The 22477-nt window shown below is 41.1% G+C and overlaps 1 protein-coding gene across 7 annotated transcripts in view; it reads left to right on the top strand.

The window, feature by feature from the left end:
• Ppp1r12b (protein phosphatase 1 regulatory subunit 12B) overlaps positions 1 to 22477 on the top strand; it is a 262444-nt gene that overhangs the window by 84216 nt on the left and 155751 nt on the right. For 5 of the 7 annotated variants that reach the window (XM_045142101.1, XM_045142099.1, XM_004670705.2 and 2 more), the window contains exons 9-13: positions 7543 to 7655; positions 8887 to 9087; positions 11399 to 11481; positions 13243 to 13368; positions 21399 to 21581. In XM_045142101.1, the coding sequence (XP_044998036.1) occupies positions 7543 to 7655; positions 8887 to 9087; positions 11399 to 11481; positions 13243 to 13368; positions 21399 to 21581 (706 nt within the window). Of the gene's footprint in view, positions 1 to 7542; positions 7656 to 8886; positions 9088 to 11398; positions 11482 to 13242; positions 13369 to 13878; positions 13920 to 16373; positions 16557 to 21398; positions 21582 to 22477 lie in introns of those variants that run through there. The other 2 variants (XM_045142103.1, XM_045142102.1) reach the window with 2 other exon arrangements.

Genomic DNA, 22477 nt, shown 5'->3' with positions numbered 1-22477 from the left:
ATATGCCTAGGAGCGCTATAGCTGGGTCCTATGGTAGATCTATTTTTAGCTGTCTCAGGAACCTCCACACTGATTTCCACAATGGCTGGACCAGATTGCATTCCCACCAACAGTGTAGAAGGGTTCCTCTTTTTCTGCACCCTCACCAGCATTATGGTCATTTTTTTTCCATGATGGTAGCCAATCTGACAGGAGTGAGATGGAATCTCAGTGTAGTTTTAATCTGCATTTCTTTATAGCTAGGGATATTGAACATTTTTTTATATGTTTATATACCATCTGGTTATTTCTTCTTTTGAGAACTTTTTTTTTTCGAGGTAGGGTCTCACTGTGGCTCAGGCTGACCTGGAGTTCACTATGCAGTCTCAGGGTGGCCTTGAACTCTCAGCAGTCCTCCTACCTCTACCTTCCGAGTGCTGGGATTAAAGGCATGTGCCACCATGCCTGGCTTTAGAACTCTTTATTTAGTTCCATAGCTCATTTTTTAACTGGGTTGTTTATTTCTTATATAGTTTTTGGAGTTCTTTGTATATCCTAGATATTAATCCTCTGTCAGATGTATAGCTGGCAAAAATTTTCTCCCATTCTGTAGGTTGCCTCTTTGCTGTATTCACAGTGTACCTTGCTGTATTAAAGTTTTGTAATTTCATGAGGTTCCAGTGGTTGATCTGTGGTTTTATTGCCTGAGCAATTGGGGTTGTATTCAGAAATTCTTTCCCAAAACCAATATGTTGAAAGTTTCCCCTACTTTTTCCTCTAGCAGTTTCAGAGTTTCATGTCTGATATTAAGTCCTTTGATCCATTTGGATTTAATTCTTGTGCATGGAGAAAGATAAGGATCTATTTTTATCCTTCTAAAGATACATATCCAGATTTCCCAGCACCAGCTAAAGAGGCTGCCTTTTCTCTGATGAGTATTTTTAGCATGTTTGTTGAAGATCAGGTGGCTATAGCTACCTGGACTTACATGTGGGTCCTCTATTCTGTTCCATTGATTTACATGTCCGTTTTTGTGCCAGTATCATGATGTTTTTGTTACTATGGATCTGTAATATGGGTTAAAACCAGGTATGGTGAAACCAACAGCCTTATTTTTGTTGCCCAAAATTGTTTTAGATATTCGAGGTTTTTTGTGCTTTCAAATGAATTTTTGGATTTTTTTTCTATTTCTTATAATATAGAGATTTTTGAGTCTTGGATTAATTTAATGCTTGGGTTTTCTAATTCTCTGCAGTATTATTAGATGTATCAATCAATCTGATGTTATGTATCTTCAGGGTAGGAGCTTAAGGTGTTAGGTGTGGCTCTTAAGACTCTCAGAGTAACCACAAAAGTGACCCTAGGTTTGTTGGTTTGCCTGTTATGAGAATATTCTAGTAGGCTGAGTGGAACAAAATACAGGTAAATTCTAAAATTTAACTAAACGATGTACACATTCAATGAAAAACAGCACAGAGTATTTATGGAAGTGTAGGTGTTACAGCAAGTAGATCCTCAATCAAAGCACAGTCCTTAAGGATATGTGTTGCCCCACATCCTTAATCCTGTCAACTGGGAGGCTGAGATTTCTGGTTTGTTGAGGGTTCCAAGTCAGCGTGTGACTAGGTGAGACCCTTCGCCAATAAACAACAGAGGAGAAGACAAAGGCACTATAAGCCAGGAAGCACCAAATGACAAGCCCAAAATATAGCTTATTTAAGAATGGAAACTCCAAGCATTCATCAGATTTAACATGTAATTTATCCTGACATGGAAGGTGCAATTAGCACTTCTGATTGGAGCTTATATAACCAGGTTTATTTGGTGGGTACTGACCTGGTGTAATCCCAGTTACCTTTTGGTATGGCTTTGGTCTCAATTATGTTGTGCACCCACTTGGGTCCTTCTTTGCTGTGCTGTGGGCCGAGGTAGGCTGGCTAGGTCCTTGCTCTGATCGCCTGTGCTGGGTGCTATGTAGGTGAGCTCCCTTCCCCAGGTCTCTGGTGCTTGCTGGCACTTGCGCTGGTGGTGGGGAGAGGGGAGGCTTGGATGGTGGCTGAAGTTTTCATGCTGGTCCTCATGATCCTCTTCCTTAGGAGCTGCTCCTCTGTTCTTCCCTACTGTCCTCCCTTCATGTTTCTTGAGTTTGCACAGAGGCCAGTGTGAGAGGAGAATCCCCTCACCCGGCTTTTCCTGTGGCTCAGGCCGAGCATTATGCTGTGGCCATGTAGACCCGGTTAAAAACTGCTGGAGCCGTTTCTGCCAGCCTGTGTGGACTGTAGATGCTCTGGATCTCTCCTACTTCTCTGCTGCTGTTGATAATTATACACCTTCACTTTTTAATAGTAGGGTGTATTTTGCTGTTTTTTTTTCTTTTTTCTCCCCTGTTTTGGTGTGGTTCCTACTCCACCATCTTAACCAGAAGAGTCCCCTGAATTTCTTTCTTGTAATTATTTTTTTTTTAATTTATTTGCAAGCAGAGAGACAGAGAGAGAGACTGATGAAAGACAGAAAGACTAGGAGCACCAGGGCCTTTAGTGGCTGCAAACAAACTCCAGCTACATGTGCCACTTTGTGCGCCTGGTATTACATGGGTGCTGTGAAATTGAACCTGGGTCATTAGGCTTTGCAGGCAAGTGCCTTAATTGCTGAGCCATCTCTCCACCTTCCACCAGCTGAATTTCTATTGTTGTTATTACTACTATTTTGGTTTTTCAAGTTAGAGTCTCACTCTGACCCAGGCTGGCCTGGAATTCACTATGTAGTCTCACAGTGGCCTTTAAGTATTGGCAATCCTCCCACCTCTGCCTCACAAAGGCTGGGATTAAAGGCATGTTTTGTTTTGTTTTGCTTTAGCCCAGGCTGACCTGGAATTCACTATGTAGTCTCACACTGGCTTCAAACTCACAGCAATCCTCCTGCCTCTGCCTCACAAATTCTGGGATTAAAAGTGTACCACTATACCTGGTAATCCATTCAATGCTTTTTGTTCCCTTATTTGTTTCCCTCTAGCACTGTATACATACATCTTTTCCAGCACTTAAATTCTTGCTGGGAATGCTGAGGTTATTATTATACTTCTTGGTCCTGGCATAATTCCTACAACATGACAGGCGTTCATATTTATTAAATGTTTTTGTTGACTATGCCTAGTAGGGGAATAGAAAGACATGCACATGAATATAGTGTGTCATGTGAGAGAGGTAGATGCAGTCAGTGTATTTACTAGTAAGAAAGATTATGTTAGTTCCAGGAATTGTCATAAAACTTTACATCTGTATAGTGCCTTTTACTGTGCAACCCACTTACGAAGATTTAATCCCCATAGCCATACTTTGGGGTATATATTATTATCACTTTTTTTGTTTTGTTTTTCTTAGGTAGGGTCTTCCTTCCTATCACTTCTTTTAGAATGGCAAATTCACACTGTAGGAAGTTAAGTGAATGAGGTTTCACAGCTAACATGTTGGATGGCCAAGATCTTAACTTAGCTCAGAACTACTCAGAACAGTAGTTGGCCAGTGGAAATTATCTGCATAAGAAGTGAAAGAAAAAACTGTGGAAAAGGATGAAATCCTCAAAGGAGTAGAGGAAAGTTGTATAAGGATCTCAGGGAACAGTATGTTCAGAGAATGAGATCAGATGTGATCAAGAGTTGAGGAAGGACTGGAGAGATGTCTTAGAGGTTAAGGCGTTTGCCTGTGAAGCCTAAGGACTCAGGTTCGATTCCCCAGTACGCAGATAAACCAGATGCGCAAGGGGACACATGCATCTGGAGTTTGTTTGCAGTGGCTGGAGGCCTTGGCACACCTGTTCTCTCTTGCTCTATCTGCCTTTCTCTCTCAAATAAATAAAGAAAAACAGTGAGGGAAAAAAAAGTTGAGGATAACCAGGATGTGTCTTTCTGTCAGAAGTTAGAGAGGATGCTACAGCCATTAGGAAGGCACTCGTAATCCTAGAGAGCAGCTTCAGGTGGTTGTGTAGGCAGAGACCAGATGGTTCCAGCAAGCCTCCCTACTCATTTCTGCAGTTCTCTGCCAACTGGAATTGTGCTCATGCTCAAATCAGCTTTTGTTAGGAAGCCTTACCATAGAGATTTGTGGTTTTCTTCCCTCTGCTAACGTTAGCAGCTATTTATTTGAAACTATTTTATAGTGCTTTTCTAATACTGCTAAGGTTTGTATTCTTTTTTTTTTTTTTTTTTTCCTCATTCCTTCTGCTATTCCCAACAGGCAAGCTTTGGAGCATTTGAATGTGTATGTATTGTGTCTTCATTTTTCTTATGCCATATGCTTTGCACAATGGGCTCAGTTAAAAACATATATTTACCAGCCAAGTGTTGTGGAGTACACCTTTAATCCCAGCACTTGGGAGACAGAATTAGGAGGATCAGCATGAGTTGGAGGCCACCCTGAGACTACATAGTGAATTCCAGGTCAGCCTGGGCTAGAGTGAGACCTTACCTCATAAAAGCACAAAAAAGGGCTGGAGATGTGGCTTAGTGGTTAAGGTGCTGGCCTGTGAAGCTTAAGGACCCAGGTTCAAATCTCCAGTACCCATGTAAGCCAGATACACAAGGTGGCACATGCATCTGGAGTTTGTTTGCAGTGGGTAGAGGCCCTGTTGCACCCATTCTCTATCTCTCTGTCTCATGTTAGAAATTTTATAAACATGAGAGGCAGGTATGATGCCTCATACCTGTAATCCCAGCACTCAGGTGGCTGGAGTAGGAGGATTGCTATGAGTGCCACACCACAGACAAAATTCCAGGGCTAGAGTGAGACTCTACCTCAAAAAATAAAAGAATTAGAGATAACATTTGAAAATTGCTTAACTTATTGGCCACAGTCTCTTATTAATACTATTGTGTCTGTGAATACTATGAATTATTGTGACCATTCAAGTCATTCTTTTAAGTACTATCTGAATAACTGCGGCCCCAGCAAATCTACCTTACTAGCCAAGTATGACAGATTGTTACAGTAATACAGTCAAATGCATGTAGTGCCTTTCCATATATCAACTCTGTGTTTGGCTAGGTGACTTGCTATGGCCACTGTAACATTTGGAATGTAACACAAGCAGAGGTTTGAAAACTATACCCTTGTCCTCTCTAACTGCTTTTGGAATCCTCTGCCAAACGAAGAAGTAGGGCAGGGCTGGTTAATGTGAGGACAGACGTGGCTCATTTATCCTCACCATCCAGCCACCACCAGGAAGCTGAGTAATGCCATCCAGGACTAGCTGTCCACTCAGATGCTTTACCGACAGAAGGCCCGTAAGGAGTGTGCTAGCATGCCAGAAGGAGACATAAGCCATCCAGCTTATGCCTTCCCAAACTGCCATGTCTGAGGATACAGTGAGTGGTTATTGTTTTAAGCCATTAAGGTGGAGAATGGCTTATTCTGAAGCACTAGTTAACTGACACACAAATAATTAAGCCAAAAAATAAAGAGGGAAACAGAAATTCTAATCAAAATAGTTACATTCTCCTCAGAATATAATATTTTGGTATCACATTAATATATCAGATGTATGAAAACTATTAATTTATGAGGTTGCATCTGTGGATCTTTAAAAATGAGAGCAATATGGGCTGGAGAGATGGCCTAGTGTTTAAGGCTCTTGCCTGCAAAACCAGAGGACCCAGGTTCAATTCCCCAGGACCCATGTAAGATAGATGCACAAGGTGGCACATGTGTGTGGAGTTCATTTGCAGCAGCTGGAGGCCCTGACATACCCATTCTATTTCTTATCTCTATCTACATGTCTCTCTAAATAAATAATAAATAAATATAAAAACTTTTTTTAATGAGAGAAATAGGAGCTGGAGAGATGGCAAGTTTCATATCATATTTTAACTCTGTCTTTTTATTGATTGATCAGAAATTTTTTAAAAATAGAGTTAAAATATGATATGAAATTTGCTTAGTCTCACACAGGTAGGATGTGATTTGCAATTATTACATAATTTATGAGTAAGTTACTTTGGAGTTCTTTTTTTTTGTTATTTTTTAAAAAATTTATCTATTTGAGAGAGACAGACACAGAGAAAGGCAGACAGAGAGAGAGAAAGAGAAAGAGAGGGAGAATGGTCGCATCAGGGCCTCCAGCCACTGCAAGTGAACTCCAGACGTGTGCGCCCCCTTGTGCATCTGGCTAATGTGGGTCCTGGGGAATCGAGCCTCGAACTGGGGTCTTAGGCTTCACAGGCAAGCGCTTAACCACTAAGCCATCTCTCCAGCCCAACTTTGGAGTTCTTGTTCCACAGTATATAGACTAGAACCATATCCACTAGGTATAGGCACCAATGTAGTTATTTAGTACACAGCCATTAACAAGCCATACACACTTTCTGATTGATGACCCTGTTGTGATGGACCACTCCTACTGATGTGAGGCTAGTGTCTAAAATTTGGTAGCTTAGCCTATATCTTTTGCATTCCTTTCTACCGTTCTGTCTTACTGTTAAGTCCAAGAATATCCACTACTTATATTAGACCAGTCACCTCACTGACCGACAGATATGTGCGTTTCCTCCTCCACTTGTCTATCAGCACTGTCTTTTAGCTTCCTCCAGAGCTGTTTCTCTGGAGAACCCTGGCTGATGTAGCAATTTTCTTGTTTCTTCCCTTAGGTGATGTGCTTTTTCTCGGAAAGCCTATAGCTCTTAATCTGAATCAACCGGATCAGCACTTGGATTCTACATGATCTTGTGTTTTTATTATAATGTATCATTTCTTTCTTTGGATTATACTGACCTAGGAATCAAGGCCGGTCTTACTGCTCCCTTCCCTCCCCTCCTCCTTTGGTCGTACATGTTTATGTGTTCGTGTGTGTGTGTGTAGGCATGCACGTGCTGCTCTTCACGTGGAGGTCAGAGGACAACTTTTAGGTGTCAGTCCTCGTCTTCAACCTTGTTTGAGGCAGGGTCTCATTGTTCACTGCTCTGCTGACCAGGCTAGCCATCCTGTTAGCTTCCAGCAAGTTGTGGTGTCTCCACCGCCCTTCTCACCGTAGGCTCCCTGGGATTACAGGGTCAGCGCTATACCGTCCACCTTTATGTGGGTTCTGGGGAATCTAAACTCAAGTGCTCATACTTACGTTGCAAGCACTTTATCCTTTGAGTCATCTCCCCATCCCAGAGTAGATTTTCTTTTTTTAAAGCAGGTCTCACTGTAGCCCAGGCTGACCTGGAACTCACTCAGTAGCCTAGGCTGGTCTTTAACTCATTGTGAATTTCCCAAGTGCTGGGATTAAAGCCATTAGCTACCATATCTGGCTCCCAGAGTAGATTCTCTGTAAGTAATTACTAATGAATTTTATATACAGTATAAGAATGTAGAGATTGTTTTCATCTGGAAATTGGACACTACCAAAATGAGATGCCATGACTTGATTTTCTTCTGCCCACAGTTGTTTGGTTTGAGTTCAGGCATTCCATGACCCTAATAATCTGTTGTTAAAATGAGCAAATTTTTTCTGTTAGTGGAAAAGGATTTCTATACACAAAGGTAAGATTTTCATACTTGGACTTACTGCTTCTCTTATCTTAAATAACAGATAAAAAGACAGAAGCCACTGTCAACCATTCCAACTCTGAAAGCAAGAGTCGTGTCATGGAGCAGTTCACAGCACCAGCTCAGAACACCTTCCCTGTCTCTTCTGCTAGGAGAGTAAGTACTTTGGAATTGATTTTGGGGTTATATTTCCCTGTATTGCAATCATAAACATTTAGAAAGCCCTTGAAGACAAATTCTTGCAAACCAGTAGAGACAACATTCTTGCCTGACATAGGCTTGCATGAAAAAATAACACTGCCTGTGTTATAAGACTTAAGAAATAGAAATTCACTTCTTACAGTTCCAGAGTTCTGAAAGTCTCAAATCACTGTGCAAGCCAATTCAGTTCCTGGAAAGGACTCCCCTGTCTTGAAAATCGCCCCTTTCTTGCTATGTTTAACACAGCGAGGGGAAGCTCTGGTGTGTCTGTCAGGGTCCCACCCTGTTGAAGTAGAACTCTACCTTGTTGATTTCATGTAACCTTTTTTACTTTCTCACAGGCCCAATCTAAGACTTTGACATGAATTTTGGAAGAATACAGACATTCAATTTGTAACATTGCAAAAAAAAAAAAAAAAATCCTTACAAAACCATCACCAAACAAATTTGGCTATAGATGTGTTTGGTAACTTGACAGGATGAAAATAGTCTGGGACCAAAAAATTCTGTCTTTTGCCTGTTTTCTTCATATCTGAAGCTAAGATAACTATACTTAAAGTTAAGAGTGGGCTAGGAAGATATCTAGCACCAAGAATTATTTTGATGGAAATTCTTCCTTTTCACTTCTCTTCTAAACTTTATTCTTATGGTTTAAGTCTTTATGAAAGGTGAAGGACAGAAGTAGAGAGAACTTGCACTTCTGCTACAACCTCTTCTGCAGGCCCCTTGGAAATTTGTAGGCTTCTAGTCAGTGAATCAATTCCTGGCTTCTGGAGAGAACCAAAAATGTTTTGGTTTTGCGGTAGGGTTTCACTCTAGCGCAGCTGACCTGGAATTCACTACGTAGTTTCAGGCTGGTCTTGAACTAACAGCGATCCTTCTATCTCTGCCTCCCTAGTGCTGTGATTAAAGGTATGCACCACCACACTCAGCTCCAAACTTTTATATTTTATTTATTTGCAAGCAGAGAGAGAGAGATAAGAGAGACAGAGAGAATGGGCGTGCCAGGGCCTCTAGATGCTGCAGACAAATTCCAGATAACATGCGCCACTGTGTATCAGGCTTTCTTCAGGCTTTCCGTGGGCACTGGAGAATTCCTTCTGGGCCATTAGGCTTTGTAGGCAAACACATTAACCACTGAGCCATCTCTCCAACCTAGGACCTTTCTTTTCTTCTTCCCTCATAGTTCTCCAGTCTCTTTAACAAGCCAGAAGAGCCCAAAGATGAATCTCCTTCTTCGTGGAGATTGGGACTCAGAAAAACTGGCAGCCACAACATGTTGAACGAAGTGGCCAATTCCAGGGAAGCTTTAAGGGACCGAGGCTCTTCCATCTGCCGCTCCTCATCAAGCCCTCGGATCTCTGCCCTGCTGGACAGCAAAGACAAGGTGCAGTGAAGCGGGGCTGGGGCTCCAAAGCAGTGTTCTCCAACGAAAGAGTTCTTGACCACGAATGAAAGTATTTTCTAGTTCCTAAGTTGACTGAGGAAGCACAGAGGCTTTAAAGATGTGTTTTAAGTGAATAAAAGTGACTCCTCATTTGAAAAGGGAAGGGAGTCTTGATATGGGGAATTTGTTATTTGTTGAAATGCAATAGCTTTGACATAGTAATAGTTTACTCAAATAATTTACTATTTGCTTGCTATTATTTGTTTGGCTAAAAAAGAAAAAAAAAGCTTTAAATACAGTTTTTCCTTTTGGCTTACCTTATATTCATTCATTCTTAGTCTCTTACCTAGAGCAAACAATGATTCAGTGAAAGTTGAATATAACCCAAATGATTCTTCTGAATCAGTATTTGAAAAACTTAGGTTTTTTTTTTTTTTTGTTTTGTTTTTTTAATCTTAAAGTAAGATGGGCACATTAGAACTTAGATTCTTATTTTAGACAGGCTGGCTTGGAACTTGGTATATAGCCTGGCTGACCTCAAACTTCAGTTCAATTACCTCAGCCTTCTAAGTGCTGGGTTTACAGGTGTGTGCCATCATGCCCATTTTAGGAAAAAAATTAAAGTTGTTAAAAGTATGATCAGAGTTATTTCATGAAAAATTATTTGTGTAGTTATCAAAGATTAATTTGATTTTAGATTTAACCAGAGTCAGTGTTCTTTTCTGGGGCCGTGCTTCCTTATAATCAGAGTCCTCTTACTGTCTTATGTTTTTGGAGGTGGCTCAAAGGAGTGAGGCATGGTGGTTGGATTCATTACAAAACATATTTATTATACATGTTCCTAAGGAGGCTGCATTTCAAAGCAAATGTATGCTGGAGACTATCTCAGACCTATTTCATTAAGAACATTAGAGGGGAGCTGTTTGCTTTTTAGACTCCCCTGCTCTAAGCAGTGCTGTTATTTGGGTGATTTGTGCTATTTTCTTTAGTGGATCATCCTGACTTTTCTCTTGAGAATTATTTCCCCCCATATACATTCCCTGTCCCCTCCCCCAACCAGGCAGGGTCTTGCTCTAGCCCAGGCTGACCTGGAATTCACTATGTAGTCTCAGGGTGTCTTTGAACTCACGGAGATAGCCACTTTCTTCTGCCTCCCAAGTGCTGGGATTAAAGGCATGCACCCCCATGCCCAGATCCCTTGCAGGTTTTAATGGAGAAGTTAGGAATAAACTTATAAAATCTAACCTTTTATAATACCCTTCAACATGGGATTGGTGTTGAATCTAGATAAGAGATTGTGTACCAATAAGTGCCATTCTTTTTTGGAGGGGGATTTGAGACAAGATCTCACTATTGTAGTCCAGGCTGGCCCTGAACTTAATCCTCCTCCTGTACTTTTCAAATGCTGGGATTATAGGGGTGTGTGCCTCTGTGCCCAGCTACGTCCTGCTTTTTTTTTTTTTTTCTCCCTCTAGGTAGGGTCTCACTCTAGCCCAGGCTGACCTGGAATTCACTATGGAGTCTCAGGGTGGCCTAGAACTCATGGTGATCCTCCTACCTTTGCCTCCTGAGTGCTGGGATTAAAGGCGTGCACCACCACGCCCTGCAAGTCCTGCCTTTTTTACCCCAAATACTTTTTTTCTTTTTAAAGTATTTTATTTATTTATTCATTTTATTTTATCTATCTACTTTTTTCTTTTCAATTTTTTATTAACAATTTCCATGATTATAAAAAATATTCCATGGTAATGCCCTCTTGTCCCCCACTTTCCCCTTTGAAACTCCATTCTCCATCATATCCCCTCCCCCTCTCAGTCAGTCTCTCTTTTATTTTGATATTATGACTTTTCCTCCTCTTATGATGGTCTTGTGTAGGTAGTGTCGGGCACTGTGAGGTCATGGATATCCAGGCCATTTTGTGTCTGGAGGAGCACGTTGTAAGGAGTCCTACCCTTCCTTTGGCTCTTACATTCTTTCCGCCACCTCTTCCGCAATTGTCCCTGAGCCTTGGAAGGTGTGATAGAGATATTGCAGTACTGAGCACTCCTCTATCACTTCTTCCCAGCACTGTGATGCCTTCTAAGTCATCCCAAGGTCACTGCCATCTGAAAAGAGAAGATTCTCTACCAAAAGTGAGAGTAGCATTAATATAAGGGCATGCACATTAAGAGAAATGCTTACTGGGAAGTTTGATAGGCATAGTGTATACATTTAGCCGGTCAGTAGCAGACATTACACCCCTAGGGCTCCCCAAAATATTTCATATTATGCCAATATTGTACCCTTTTTGTGTTTTGTTTTGCTTTTATAGGAAAGAGAAAACAAAAACTATTTTGGTTCAATAGCACCCCGAAGGCTCAGCAGCACAAGTAATATTGAAGAAAAGGAGAACAGGTAATCCTAATACAAGCCAAAGATGATTTCTTTTGGCTCTTCCGAGCATAGTGATCTGCCCTTTTCCATAGGTGTCCTCAAAACATTGTAAATTGTTTGTTCCTTCTGCTCAGGATACCGCCTAGTCCTCCCTCCCTCCCTTCTTGTGCCAATTACTCACCCTTTAAATTCTCACTTCAATTAAGCCTTATTGTCTTTAAGAAATCTTCCCTGACCCTTGCAGATATGAGTTAGTTTTAGCCTCCTACTGTCTCTGTAAAGGTAGAGTCTATGTCTACCTGGTTTCTCAAGGTCTCCTCATTCTCAGCACACTGCTTACCTATAGTAAACACTGGAAATATTATTAACTTCAGTCGTAAGTAGATGAAAGTTAACATGTTCTTCCCCAGTTAAGATGAATAATGGAGTTTTTAAAATTATTTTATTTTTATTTATCTGACACAGAGCAAGGAGAGGGAGGAAGAAAATGGGCGTGCCAGGGCCTCCAGACACTGCTAACGAACTCCAGATGTGTGTGCCCCCTTGTGCATCTGGCTAACGTGGGTCCTGGGGAATCGAACCTGGGTCCTTTGGCTTTGCAGGCAAACGCCTTAACCACTAAGCCATCTCTCCAGCCCAATGTAGTTTTCTGAAGTTTTACTTTACCTCAGGGCAAAGCCTTTCTTCTAAAGGTATGTTCCTCCTGGGAGCATGTTAGAACTGTAGAATTGTAGGTTATACCCCAGAACTGCTGAAGCAGAACCCTCATTTTAACAGAGCTCCCTAGGTGGTTCAGATAAACATTGAAGTCTGAGAATAGCTCTAGAGAACCTTTTGTAGACTTTCTAATAAATAAATACCCCAAATTCTTGATTGTGGATCCAAGAATCCTGGGAGAGTTTCTTCCTGAGTGTCTTCTCATTTATAATGCTAAAGAGTCACCCAGCAAGCCCTCTCTCTCTTTCCTCCCTGTACTAAATTCTCCCATGAAGACTTCTCGATCTCTCCCATCAGTCCCATCTTTGCCTTTTTTGTAACCTGTTGTGAAGGATTGCAAAGTGTTTTGTGAGTTTTTTTTTGTTTTTGTTTTTGTTTTTGAGGTAGGGTCTCTCTCTAGCCCAGGCAGACCTGGAGCTTACTCTGCAGTCCCAGGCTGGCCTCACACACAAGCAATCCTTCTACCTTTGCTTCCCTAGTACTATGATTAAAGGTGTGCATCACCACACCCTGTCATAAAGTGCTTTTTAAATGAGGATTAAAAGTGACTCCTGCAGCTGGGGAGATGGCTTGACTGTTAAGTATGTGGGTCTGGGAGGGCCTGAGACTGCTCATTTAGTTCCCTCAAAACCCATATACGCGGCTGTGGCCACGTACACCTGTAACCCCAGTCCACAGAGTGGAGACTAGAGAATTACTGGGGCTTGCCAATCAAATGTGCTACATGGTTCACTCATCCGCACACACGTGCACACATAACATACTCCACCATTCATACTCCACACACATGGACCTGCAAAAGAAAAAGTGATTTCTCATTACAAAGGGATGGTGGGCTGTTGGTATAAGTAATTTGGTACCTGTTGAAATGAGTTGGCTTTGACATTGGGAGAAGAAAGCAGAACATACTTATACTCTACAAAAACAAGTACATGAAGCAGAATCACTTGAAAGATGTGTCTATTTCGTTAGCATCTAGTTTGCTGTCTGTTTTCTCTCTGCTTCATACTGTGGACCAAACTGGTGGTAGGAATTATTGTTTCTTTCCCTTTCCTGCTTCTGCAGAGAGTCTGCTGTGAATCTAGTGAGGAGTGGCTCACACAGCCGGCAGCTGTGGAGGGACGAAACAGAGGGAAATGAAACTCCACAGACAGCTGCTCCCTCCACCTATGTATCAACCTACTTGAAAAGGTACCACTTACAGAGGGATGGGAGATGGTTTTCTTTCACTCTGGTCATGGGAATATTGTGCATGCCCCTTTATGCCCAATTGGCACTATAGAAATGAATCAACAAATGAATTGCTTTTCGATTTCCTGAGATTAACATCTTGACTAATTTAAAATTCAAATTAATTTATTTTCTTAATAACTGAATTAAAATAAGCTAATTCCAAATCAACATCACAGGCCTGACTTTATCCTCCATCCTCTCAGTTCTATTGAAACCTTCAATCAGAAGTGATATCTGTTATATCTCTGGGCAAGACTGAACTTAAAACACCCTTGCCCAGTAGCAAGTTTCCTTTTCTAAAACTAGTAGTTGTTATCAAAAATCAGATCTTTTGTGGGGAGGGAGGCTTTCTAAAGGGTGGCGAGGGGTGGGAAATGGAAAGTTTTCTGTTGCATTAAAGACATTTCATATTAAGCTTGTTAATTTAGGGAGTTGAGTTTTTTTTTTTATGACTTTAATGGCCCTCAGATTCATCAAGATGTGAAACTCGCAAGTTTGGTGCAGAGAAGGTACATGGGTTTTCTTTTTTTGTCCTCATCTGTATTCCTTTTCTGCAATCGTTTTCTTTGCCATGAGCTTGCCAGCAAGCAAAGCCCCTCTGCCAGAACCATTAAGCTACACGATACACTTGGTTATGTTTCATTTGAATTTTGCTGCTGATGTGGAGGAGTCTGTTTTCATTGCTTACTTTGAATTCTCTCTTCACTTCCACTTGACCCTTCCAGCTGCCTCTTCACATTTCACCATCAGGTTGGCCACTTTTGAAATAAGTGACCATAGACTGTATGAGCAGATTAGCTGTTTGGGATCAAAAGTTACTTTCCACCTGACAGGAAGACTCTTAAATAGTTAATATTGTAGCATGGAAAATGGCTGTAAAAGAAAGAGCCACTGTTGCCTTTGAGTTCTTCTGTTCTGTAGACATATCCTTTAGGGTATGACTCAACTTTCAGAGTGTACAAGTTTTGTACAGATCAGTGATCTCATTGATGTTTATCTTAATTTTTTTTTTTGAGGTAGGGTATTGCTCTAGTATGGGCTTACTATATAATGTAATCTTGGGCTGGCCTCAAACTCACAGCATTCTTCCTACCCCAGCCTCCCAAGTGCTGGGATTAAAGGCATGTACCACCACACCTGGCTAATTTTACTCCCTCCCACCCAAGGTAGGGTCTCACTCTAGCTCAGGCTGCCCTGGAACTCACTATGTAGTCTCAGGGTGGCCTTGCACTCACGGTGATCCTCCTACCCCTGCCTCCAGAGTACTGGGGATAAAGGTGTGTACCACCATGCCCAGCTAATTTTACTATTAAATTTTTAAAAGTATTTTTAAAATTTTTATTCATTTATTTATTTTAGTTTTTCAAGGTAGGGTTTCACTCCAGCCCAGGCTGAGCTGGAATTCACTATGTAGTCTCAGGGTGGCCTTGAACTCATAGCTGTCCTCCCACCTCTGCCTCCTAAGTGCTGGGATTAAAGGTGTGTGCCACCACACCTGACTGAAGTATTTTATTTTTATTTATTTATTTGAGAGAGGAAGGGAGAGAAAGAGGTAGAGAAATAGGCAGGCAGAGAGAGAATGGGCATGCCAGAGCCTCTAGCCATTATAGACAAACTCCAGATGTGTGCACTCCCTTGTGCATCTGGCTTATGTGGGTCTTGGGAATTGAACCTGGGTCCTTTGGCTTTGCAAACAAGCACCCTAACCACTAAGCCATCTCTCCAGCCCAGTTTTATTATTTTTGAGACAAGGCCAGTGTAGTCCAGGCTGGACTTAAGCTCCCTGTATAGCTGATTATGACTTTGAATTTTTTATCTTCCTGCCTCAGCCTCTTGAGTGCTAGGTTTGCAGGCATGCAGCATCACACCCCATTTATGCAGTGCTAGGGACTGAAGCCAGAGCTTTGTGCATGCTAGACAAGCACACCACCAATGGAGCTACATCCCCAGCCTACTGACTCTTATTTTTTTTTTTTTTCAAGGTAGGGTCTTGCTGTAGCCCAGGCTGACCTGGAATTCGGTGTAGTCTCTGGGTGGACTCAAACTCAGGGTGATCCTCCTAGCTCAGCCTCCTGAGTTCTGGGATTAAAGGTGTGCACCGCTATGCCCAGCTTCCTACTGGCTCTTTATTATATGACCAAGATATTTTGGACTTTATGAAGCTACCACTTATCTCTTACAGTCAAATCCAAGATCACAAAAATAAAATAAGCTGGTCATGTTAGCGCACATCTTTAATCCCAGAATTTGGGAGGCAGAGGTAGGATTGCCATGAGCTTGAGGCTCCCTGAGACTTCATAATGAATTCCAGGTCAGCCTGAGCTAGTGAGACTTTACTTTGGCGGGGGGGAGGGGGGGATATCTTTCTTTTTTTTTCAATTTAAATGAAAAGGTTGATGTTTATTGCCCATACAGTATTACTTTGTAGACTTAAGGTTTTAATTCCTTCTAAGAGCATTTTTGGTTTAAGCTAAATAACTGCAGTTTTCAAAGTCATTGTTTCACAGAGCTTCTTTACTCTTTTTCAAATCTCTAAAACCTCTCAAGTCTTACTTGGCTTTTGCAGTGTTACTTCTCTGTCACGTAGACATTTGGGGTTGCATGATTTTTGGCTTGGGTTTGTTGGGGATTAGTTTTTCTAATTTTGATTACTTTCTAGTAGAATTATTTGCCTTCTCATCATATTTCCTACTTTCCTGCTTTTCTTTGTTAACTGTCATCTCTCCTCCTTCATTCTTTTGGATGATTGACCAAAAGACCATCCTTCAAAGAGTGGTGATTGCTTCACTCTTGGATGACTGCCTGCTTGCTGCCAGCTGGAGTTGATCACTCCACTTCCCAGCTGTCCTCCCCTCTCTTTACCCACATTCCTGTCAAGTGCACCGCCGGGGTGGGAAGGTGGAGCTGGGAAATGGTGGGTGAGCGGCATGTCCTGAAGAAAGTGACCGTGTGCTGTCTTGCAGTGCTTCATTTGGTAGAAGTAGTGACCCCACAAGTCCCTACATTTCAGCCAATCGCAATTCATCTCCTGCTACCTCACCCATTACCATTGGTTCATCCACCTCTCGGGGCAGCCAGTGGCAGCCTGCCTCTCCTTGCCCTGCACCAGTCAGTGCAAACACTTCTGCGTCTGTGCAACATGGCAGGTAAGGCTGCTCAGAGCCATTTGACTTGCATTCATCCAAGTTAATGCTCCTGGAAACATGAGATTTGAAGCAAAGGGGCTTTGTCATCGTGGAAACAAATTCAAATTCCTATGAAAATGTCCATAATTTAATGAAGATATTTTTGTTTTGGCTTTTACCAATTGCTTATTGAATAACATGGAAGCTGTGTCATTATGCTTGGTCTTCGGTCAACTTAACATAATTGCTTTCATCTCTCAACTGCCTTTCAAGTTGTGATTACAAATTAAGGCTTAGAACTGCTATGTTAAATTAGGTATTAAAATATTGCCATATTTTACTTATATTAACTTCTTTGTAATTATGAGTAGGATTCCCAAGTAATCATTTTGGAAGATGGCATACAAACCCAGGTCAGAAGGAAAGCTTACCTGTGTTCCAAAAGCCTGCTGCAGCCTTCTGAGAACTTTAGCTAATGAGTGTTTTCTTGGGAACACTGTGGGAAGATTCATGTTTGTCTAAGCTGTGTTCTGGGACCAGTATCCTCTTGGTTTCTAGCTCATCATCTAAGGAAGCACAGACAAAGTGTCATTGTAAAAGTGCAGCAGACTTCAGCTGCAGTTAAACTATGGTTTTTAGTCCTTTTCTGGTGGTCAGAGACCTTTTTGTTTTGGCATATGGCTGTTTTTGGCTCTTGTCTGGACACAAAGAAAATGAAAACATGTAAATGATGACAGTGTTGTTGCAGGAGCACCAGCTATGGTGACACTTGCTTGACATTTGTCAACTAAGTAGATTTTTATTTGAAATAAGTAGTGACTATTAACTTGGCCAGGTAGGACAGTTGCATAATGGGTTTTTATTAATATTGTATAATTATGTAGAAATTCATTAGGTTTGCATAATAAATTACTTGAGGGAGAGACAGACTTGTGATAATACTAATACTGTATAATTATATACAAATGTATTAAATCCCTATAATAATCCAGCTGTACAGGTATTCTAAATATTTTTTTTTATTATGAGAGACAGAGAAAGAGGCAGATAGAGAGATAAGAGAGAATGGCCGCACCAGGGCTTCCAGGTGCTGCAAATGAACTCCAGACACATGTGCCACCTTGTGCATCTGGCTTATGTGGGTCCTGGGGGATCGAACATGGGTCCTTTAGCTTTGCATTACAGGTCCCTTAACCACTAAGCCTTTTCTCCAGCCTGGTATTCTAAATATTATTACTATAGATGAATAAATTATGGTTGAACATTTATCTGGTATGGCCAAGGCCCTGGTTCAATCCCCAATACTGGAGGGAAACAGAGCTAAAGCTAGGGGAAAATAAAAGTATCTATAGTTTATTGAACCCTATTTTGTGACACACGTTGGGTTAGACACTATACAAAAATTATGTCGGTATTAGTTTGCTCACATATAATACTAAATTCATACAATAGTGCTATAAATAAGATAAGCATTACAATTTTTCTACACAGAAATAGGGCTAGTACAGTAGCTTCAAAAGTCATTAAAGGATCCATTTTTTTTGTTTGTTTTTTGAGATAGGGTTTCACTCTAGCTCAGGCTGACCTGGAATTCACTATGTGGTCTCAGGGTGGCCTCGAACTCATTGCAGTACTCCTACCTCTGCCTCCCAAGTGCTGGGATTAAAGATGTGTATGTGCCACCATGCTTAGCCTAAAGGATCCATTTTTTTTAAAGTCTTTGTGTTCTCTAATCTTTATGTTATGGCTTCTATTTCCAAGGTTTGCTTCATGGTTCAATATAACTATTGGAGCTGTAGTCATTGTGAGTACATTTTGGGCAGGAAGCAGGAAGAAAGAGGGAAGCAGGCAGAGAGAATACCTCTGAACCAATCATTTTCTTTGAAGCATTAGTTTTATTTTATAGCACATTGCACCTTCCCAGCGTCTGGGAGACCTTGAAAGATGTGGATTTTTAGTAGGTATGTTGCTGTCTTCAAAAATATAGGAGACTTATGAGCTGTGCATGGTGGCACACACCTTTAATCCCAGCACACAGGAGACAGAGGTAGGAGGATCGCCGTGAGAGCTATCCTGAGACTACATAGTGAATCCCAGGTCAGCCTGGGCTAGAGCAAGGCCTCACCTCGAAACCTACCCCCACCTAAAAAAATACAGGAGACTTATTAGTTAGGGGAAAGAGAACAAAGATTATCAGCTAGGTAACTCCTGCCTCACGTACACACGTATCTTTATTTATAGTCTCATAAACAGCTCCAAGTGTATGAAGTATTACTCTTACTAGTGAGGAAACAGACCAAGAGCTTAATCATCTGCTCAGGATCACATAGTTAGGCAGGATTTGAGTCCATTTTTGTTCATTACAAAACTCATTTTGTCACTTTTTATTTACATTGAGTTTATATTTTCTTCTGGGTACTATTTTAGATGTTGTGCATCCATTCTTTATTTAGTCATAATGAAAACCCTGTATGTTATAATATTGTTTTCCCTGTTTTATAGATGAAGAAAAGATTAAAGGGTTAAATTATGGTTTAAATCCCAAGTGGCTTTAAAGGCTATATTTTTTATTCCATTGTATACCCTCTGGTCTTTACTTAGAGCTTTTCTTAATCTGCCCCCTAACAATTTCCTTGTAAAATTAATTGTGCCACATTTCAAAATAATAGTAAAAATCCTATTCTATAATTTAACAAAATCTCTTATATTTCAATAGCTTAAGAAAGACCAAAGAATGCTACTTTTGTTCTTTTTTATTTTATTTACTTATATTTATTTATGAGAAAGGGAGAGGGAGGGAGGGAGAGAGAGTGAGAAAGAATGAGAATGAGAATGAATATGGGCATGCCATGGCCTCTAGCCTCTGCAAATGAACTCCAGATGCATGTGCTATCATGTGCATTGATATATGGGTTCTGGGGAGTCAAACCTAGGTCCTGTGAAACTGCCAAGCCATCTCTCCAGCCCTGTTTTTGTTCATTTTAAGCAGAGAGAGGGAGAGAGGGAGGGAGGGAGGATGCACCAGGGCCTCTTGCCACTGCAAATGAATTCCGGGTGCATGCTGCCACTTTGTGCTAATGGAACCCAAATTGTCCGGCTTTGCAAACATGTGCCTTTAACTAGCCATCTCCTCAGCCCCAAAGCATTTTGTTAATCTTAAAAACAGAAAAGTACAAGTAAGGCTTTGATAAGTATAATGCCTTACCTAAAGTGTTTTTTGTTTGTTTTGTTTTTGAGGTAGCACCTCTTTCCCAGGCTGGCCTCAAACTCCTGGCCTCATGTGCCCCTCCTACTGTTACTTCTTAAGTAGGCTGAGGCTTAGAAGCAGCCTACTGCTGCTTCTGCATGGGCATAGTATTTTTCACAGCTATGCTTTTGGTTAATTTTGTTTAGTACTTCCTGCGTATTCATAAATCTAAGGACCTACTTACCTTTCTTTTTTTTTTTGTCTGTCTGTTTGTTGTTGTTATTGTTACTGTTGCTTTCCAAAGTAGGGTCTCACTCTAGCCCAGGCTGCCCTGGAATTCATAGCAAGCCTTCTACCTTTTCCACTGGAGTGTTGGGATTAGAGGTGTGCGCCACCATGCCCGGCTCTGTTTGATTTTTTTAAATGAGAAAATGAATATAAAATTACACTTTTAGAGCCAGGTGTGGTGGCACACCTCTCTAATGCCAGCATTTGGGAGGCTGAGGTAGGAGGATCTCTGTGAGTTTAAGGCCAACCTGGAACTACAAGTGAGTTCCAGGTCAGCCTGGACTAGAGTGAGACCATGCCTCAACCCTCCCCCACAAAAAAAATCTACTTTTATGAGATATTAATTGCTTTTGGAGAAGTAGCTTGTATACTTTTGCTACCACTGCCATCTTCCAAACTATTCTATTTTTACATTTGTATCTCAATACCATATTTAGATTGTTATCTTCTGATTATTTCTTTTAAATTTATTCTAATTATTTGGAAGTGAGCCTATAGCTACTTGTAAACATTTCTGGTAATAATTGTGAGTAGGTGAAAAACAAGATTTTTAACATTTGTGCTTCTCATTGCTTTTCCCATTTCTGTATCAATTTTGGATCTCTGTTACCCCAGCAACAAGCTGTGACATCACAAATGATAGCTTTTTGGGTGGAGAGCCAATGGTTGCTTCTAACTCTTTGTTAAGAAACAAAGATCTTATTTTCACATAATTGAGTTTAATTATACAGCTTGCTGTTCAAATGTCTGCAGTTAAGGTTACATATAGAATCTTGTTCAGGGTTTGTTTGAATTTCTCATTTATGTGGCTATGAATGTAGACAGTTAGGCATTTGACTAAATGGAGAAAGACTGCTGTTGCTGGACTGGATGGGAGAGAACTAAATAGTCTCAGGTTGTATTTTTTCACATGGATAATTCAAGATGATGATCATCAAATCTAAGCTGAGGACTACCACAAAGACCCCACTGCCAGGAATTGAGGGTCTGGTGGAGACAAATATTGTAAGTAACTTTAGTGTCTTTTTCACGTGTAAAGAGACTCTGCCTTTGTGCATGTGTGGAGGGAGGCCAGGTGGTAATGAGTCATTTAAAACACTCCTGCATATGTCACTATCTTGTCTTGTGTCACAGCTCATTTTTGTTTGTTCGTTTTCAATTTCATGCAATATATTTATATATATATATATGTCCTTGGACAGGGAATGACAGACTAAAGGTGTAATCATACTGTTCCAATATTTAAGAGCTCAGAAATAATTAACCAACAAACAAAATTTGAACAGAAAGAGTCTCATTAGACCTGCATACCTCCTTTCTCTGTGAAATGCTTTGTTATACAGCATGCCTGACCATTCTCCTTCTGTTCATGTCTTTTTGAATTTCAGGACTCCTTATAAACACCCGGCTGACTCCAGTGCAGAGAAAACAACAGACAGTGTCTGTTCTAGTGCCCCGCTCTGTGTGATCACCAATCGCCCTGCACCCAGTACTGCCAATGGGGTCACATCTGCCACTGTATTCTCCCCTGCTGGAACAGACTCCTCTGTGGAAGCTCGGGAGAAGAGGAGGTATGAGAAGTTACTGATGCATTTGTGCTTTTTTGCTTTTCAGTAGAGGATAAAGGAGGGGGTTTGAAGTTTTCAAGCTCAAATAAATATGTGGAAATAGATCTTAATTTTACTGTTTCAGTTCTGTATTTGGTGGTGGAGATTGTAGTTGTTTCTGATTGTCTAATGTTTTGTTCTAAGCATTCCTTTTTTCCCTGTCTTATGAGAGTTATCAGGTATTATTTCTGCACTTTGGTGGTGGTTTTTTGAGGTAGGGTTTCACTCTAGCCCATGCTAATCTGAAATTCAGTATGTAATCTCGGGGTGGCCTTGAACTCACGGTGGTCCTCTTACCTCTGTCTCTCAAGTGCTGGGACGAAGGCCACCAAGCCTTGCTATTTCTGCATTTTGTGATGGGGAACGTGAAACCCAGAGAAAGATCTTTTGTTTTACTCGGGGTAGTCTGTGATGACTTTCTGGCAACAAAGTAGTAGTGTGGTGAAAGGCTCAGAGAAACAGGGCCAGGGCATGTAGTTCTAATTAGCGAGGAATACTGAGAAAGACGATGGTGCTAGTGATGCTAGAGTGGAAAGACAGTGACTGGCTCTTCTGCAGTTGTTTTTGTTGTTACTGTTGAGATGGCTCTGTATCTCCCAATACTCTTGCCTTAGCCTCTTGAGTACTGGGATTACATGTGGACACTGCCATGTCCTGCTACTAATTTTAGAGAAAACTTAACAGACAGCAGTTGTAGATTGACATGGGAAACACTTAAAGAACAGTATACAAAGAGTTTTCATAAATTGTCAAGAGTAAGAGACCTTGGATGAACGTGACCAGTGGGAGAACTGACCATTTTCTCCCACTTACAGAGGCATAGAGTGGAGCACATTCCATTTGGAGGTTTCAGATCTACT

This window comes from Jaculus jaculus, chromosome 1 (genome assembly GCF_020740685.1).
Source record: "Jaculus jaculus isolate mJacJac1 chromosome 1, mJacJac1.mat.Y.cur, whole genome shotgun sequence".
In the NCBI taxonomy this organism is placed as follows: domain Eukaryota; kingdom Metazoa; phylum Chordata; class Mammalia; order Rodentia; family Dipodidae; genus Jaculus; species Jaculus jaculus.
This window is presented reverse-complemented; position numbering and strand designations above follow the sequence as displayed.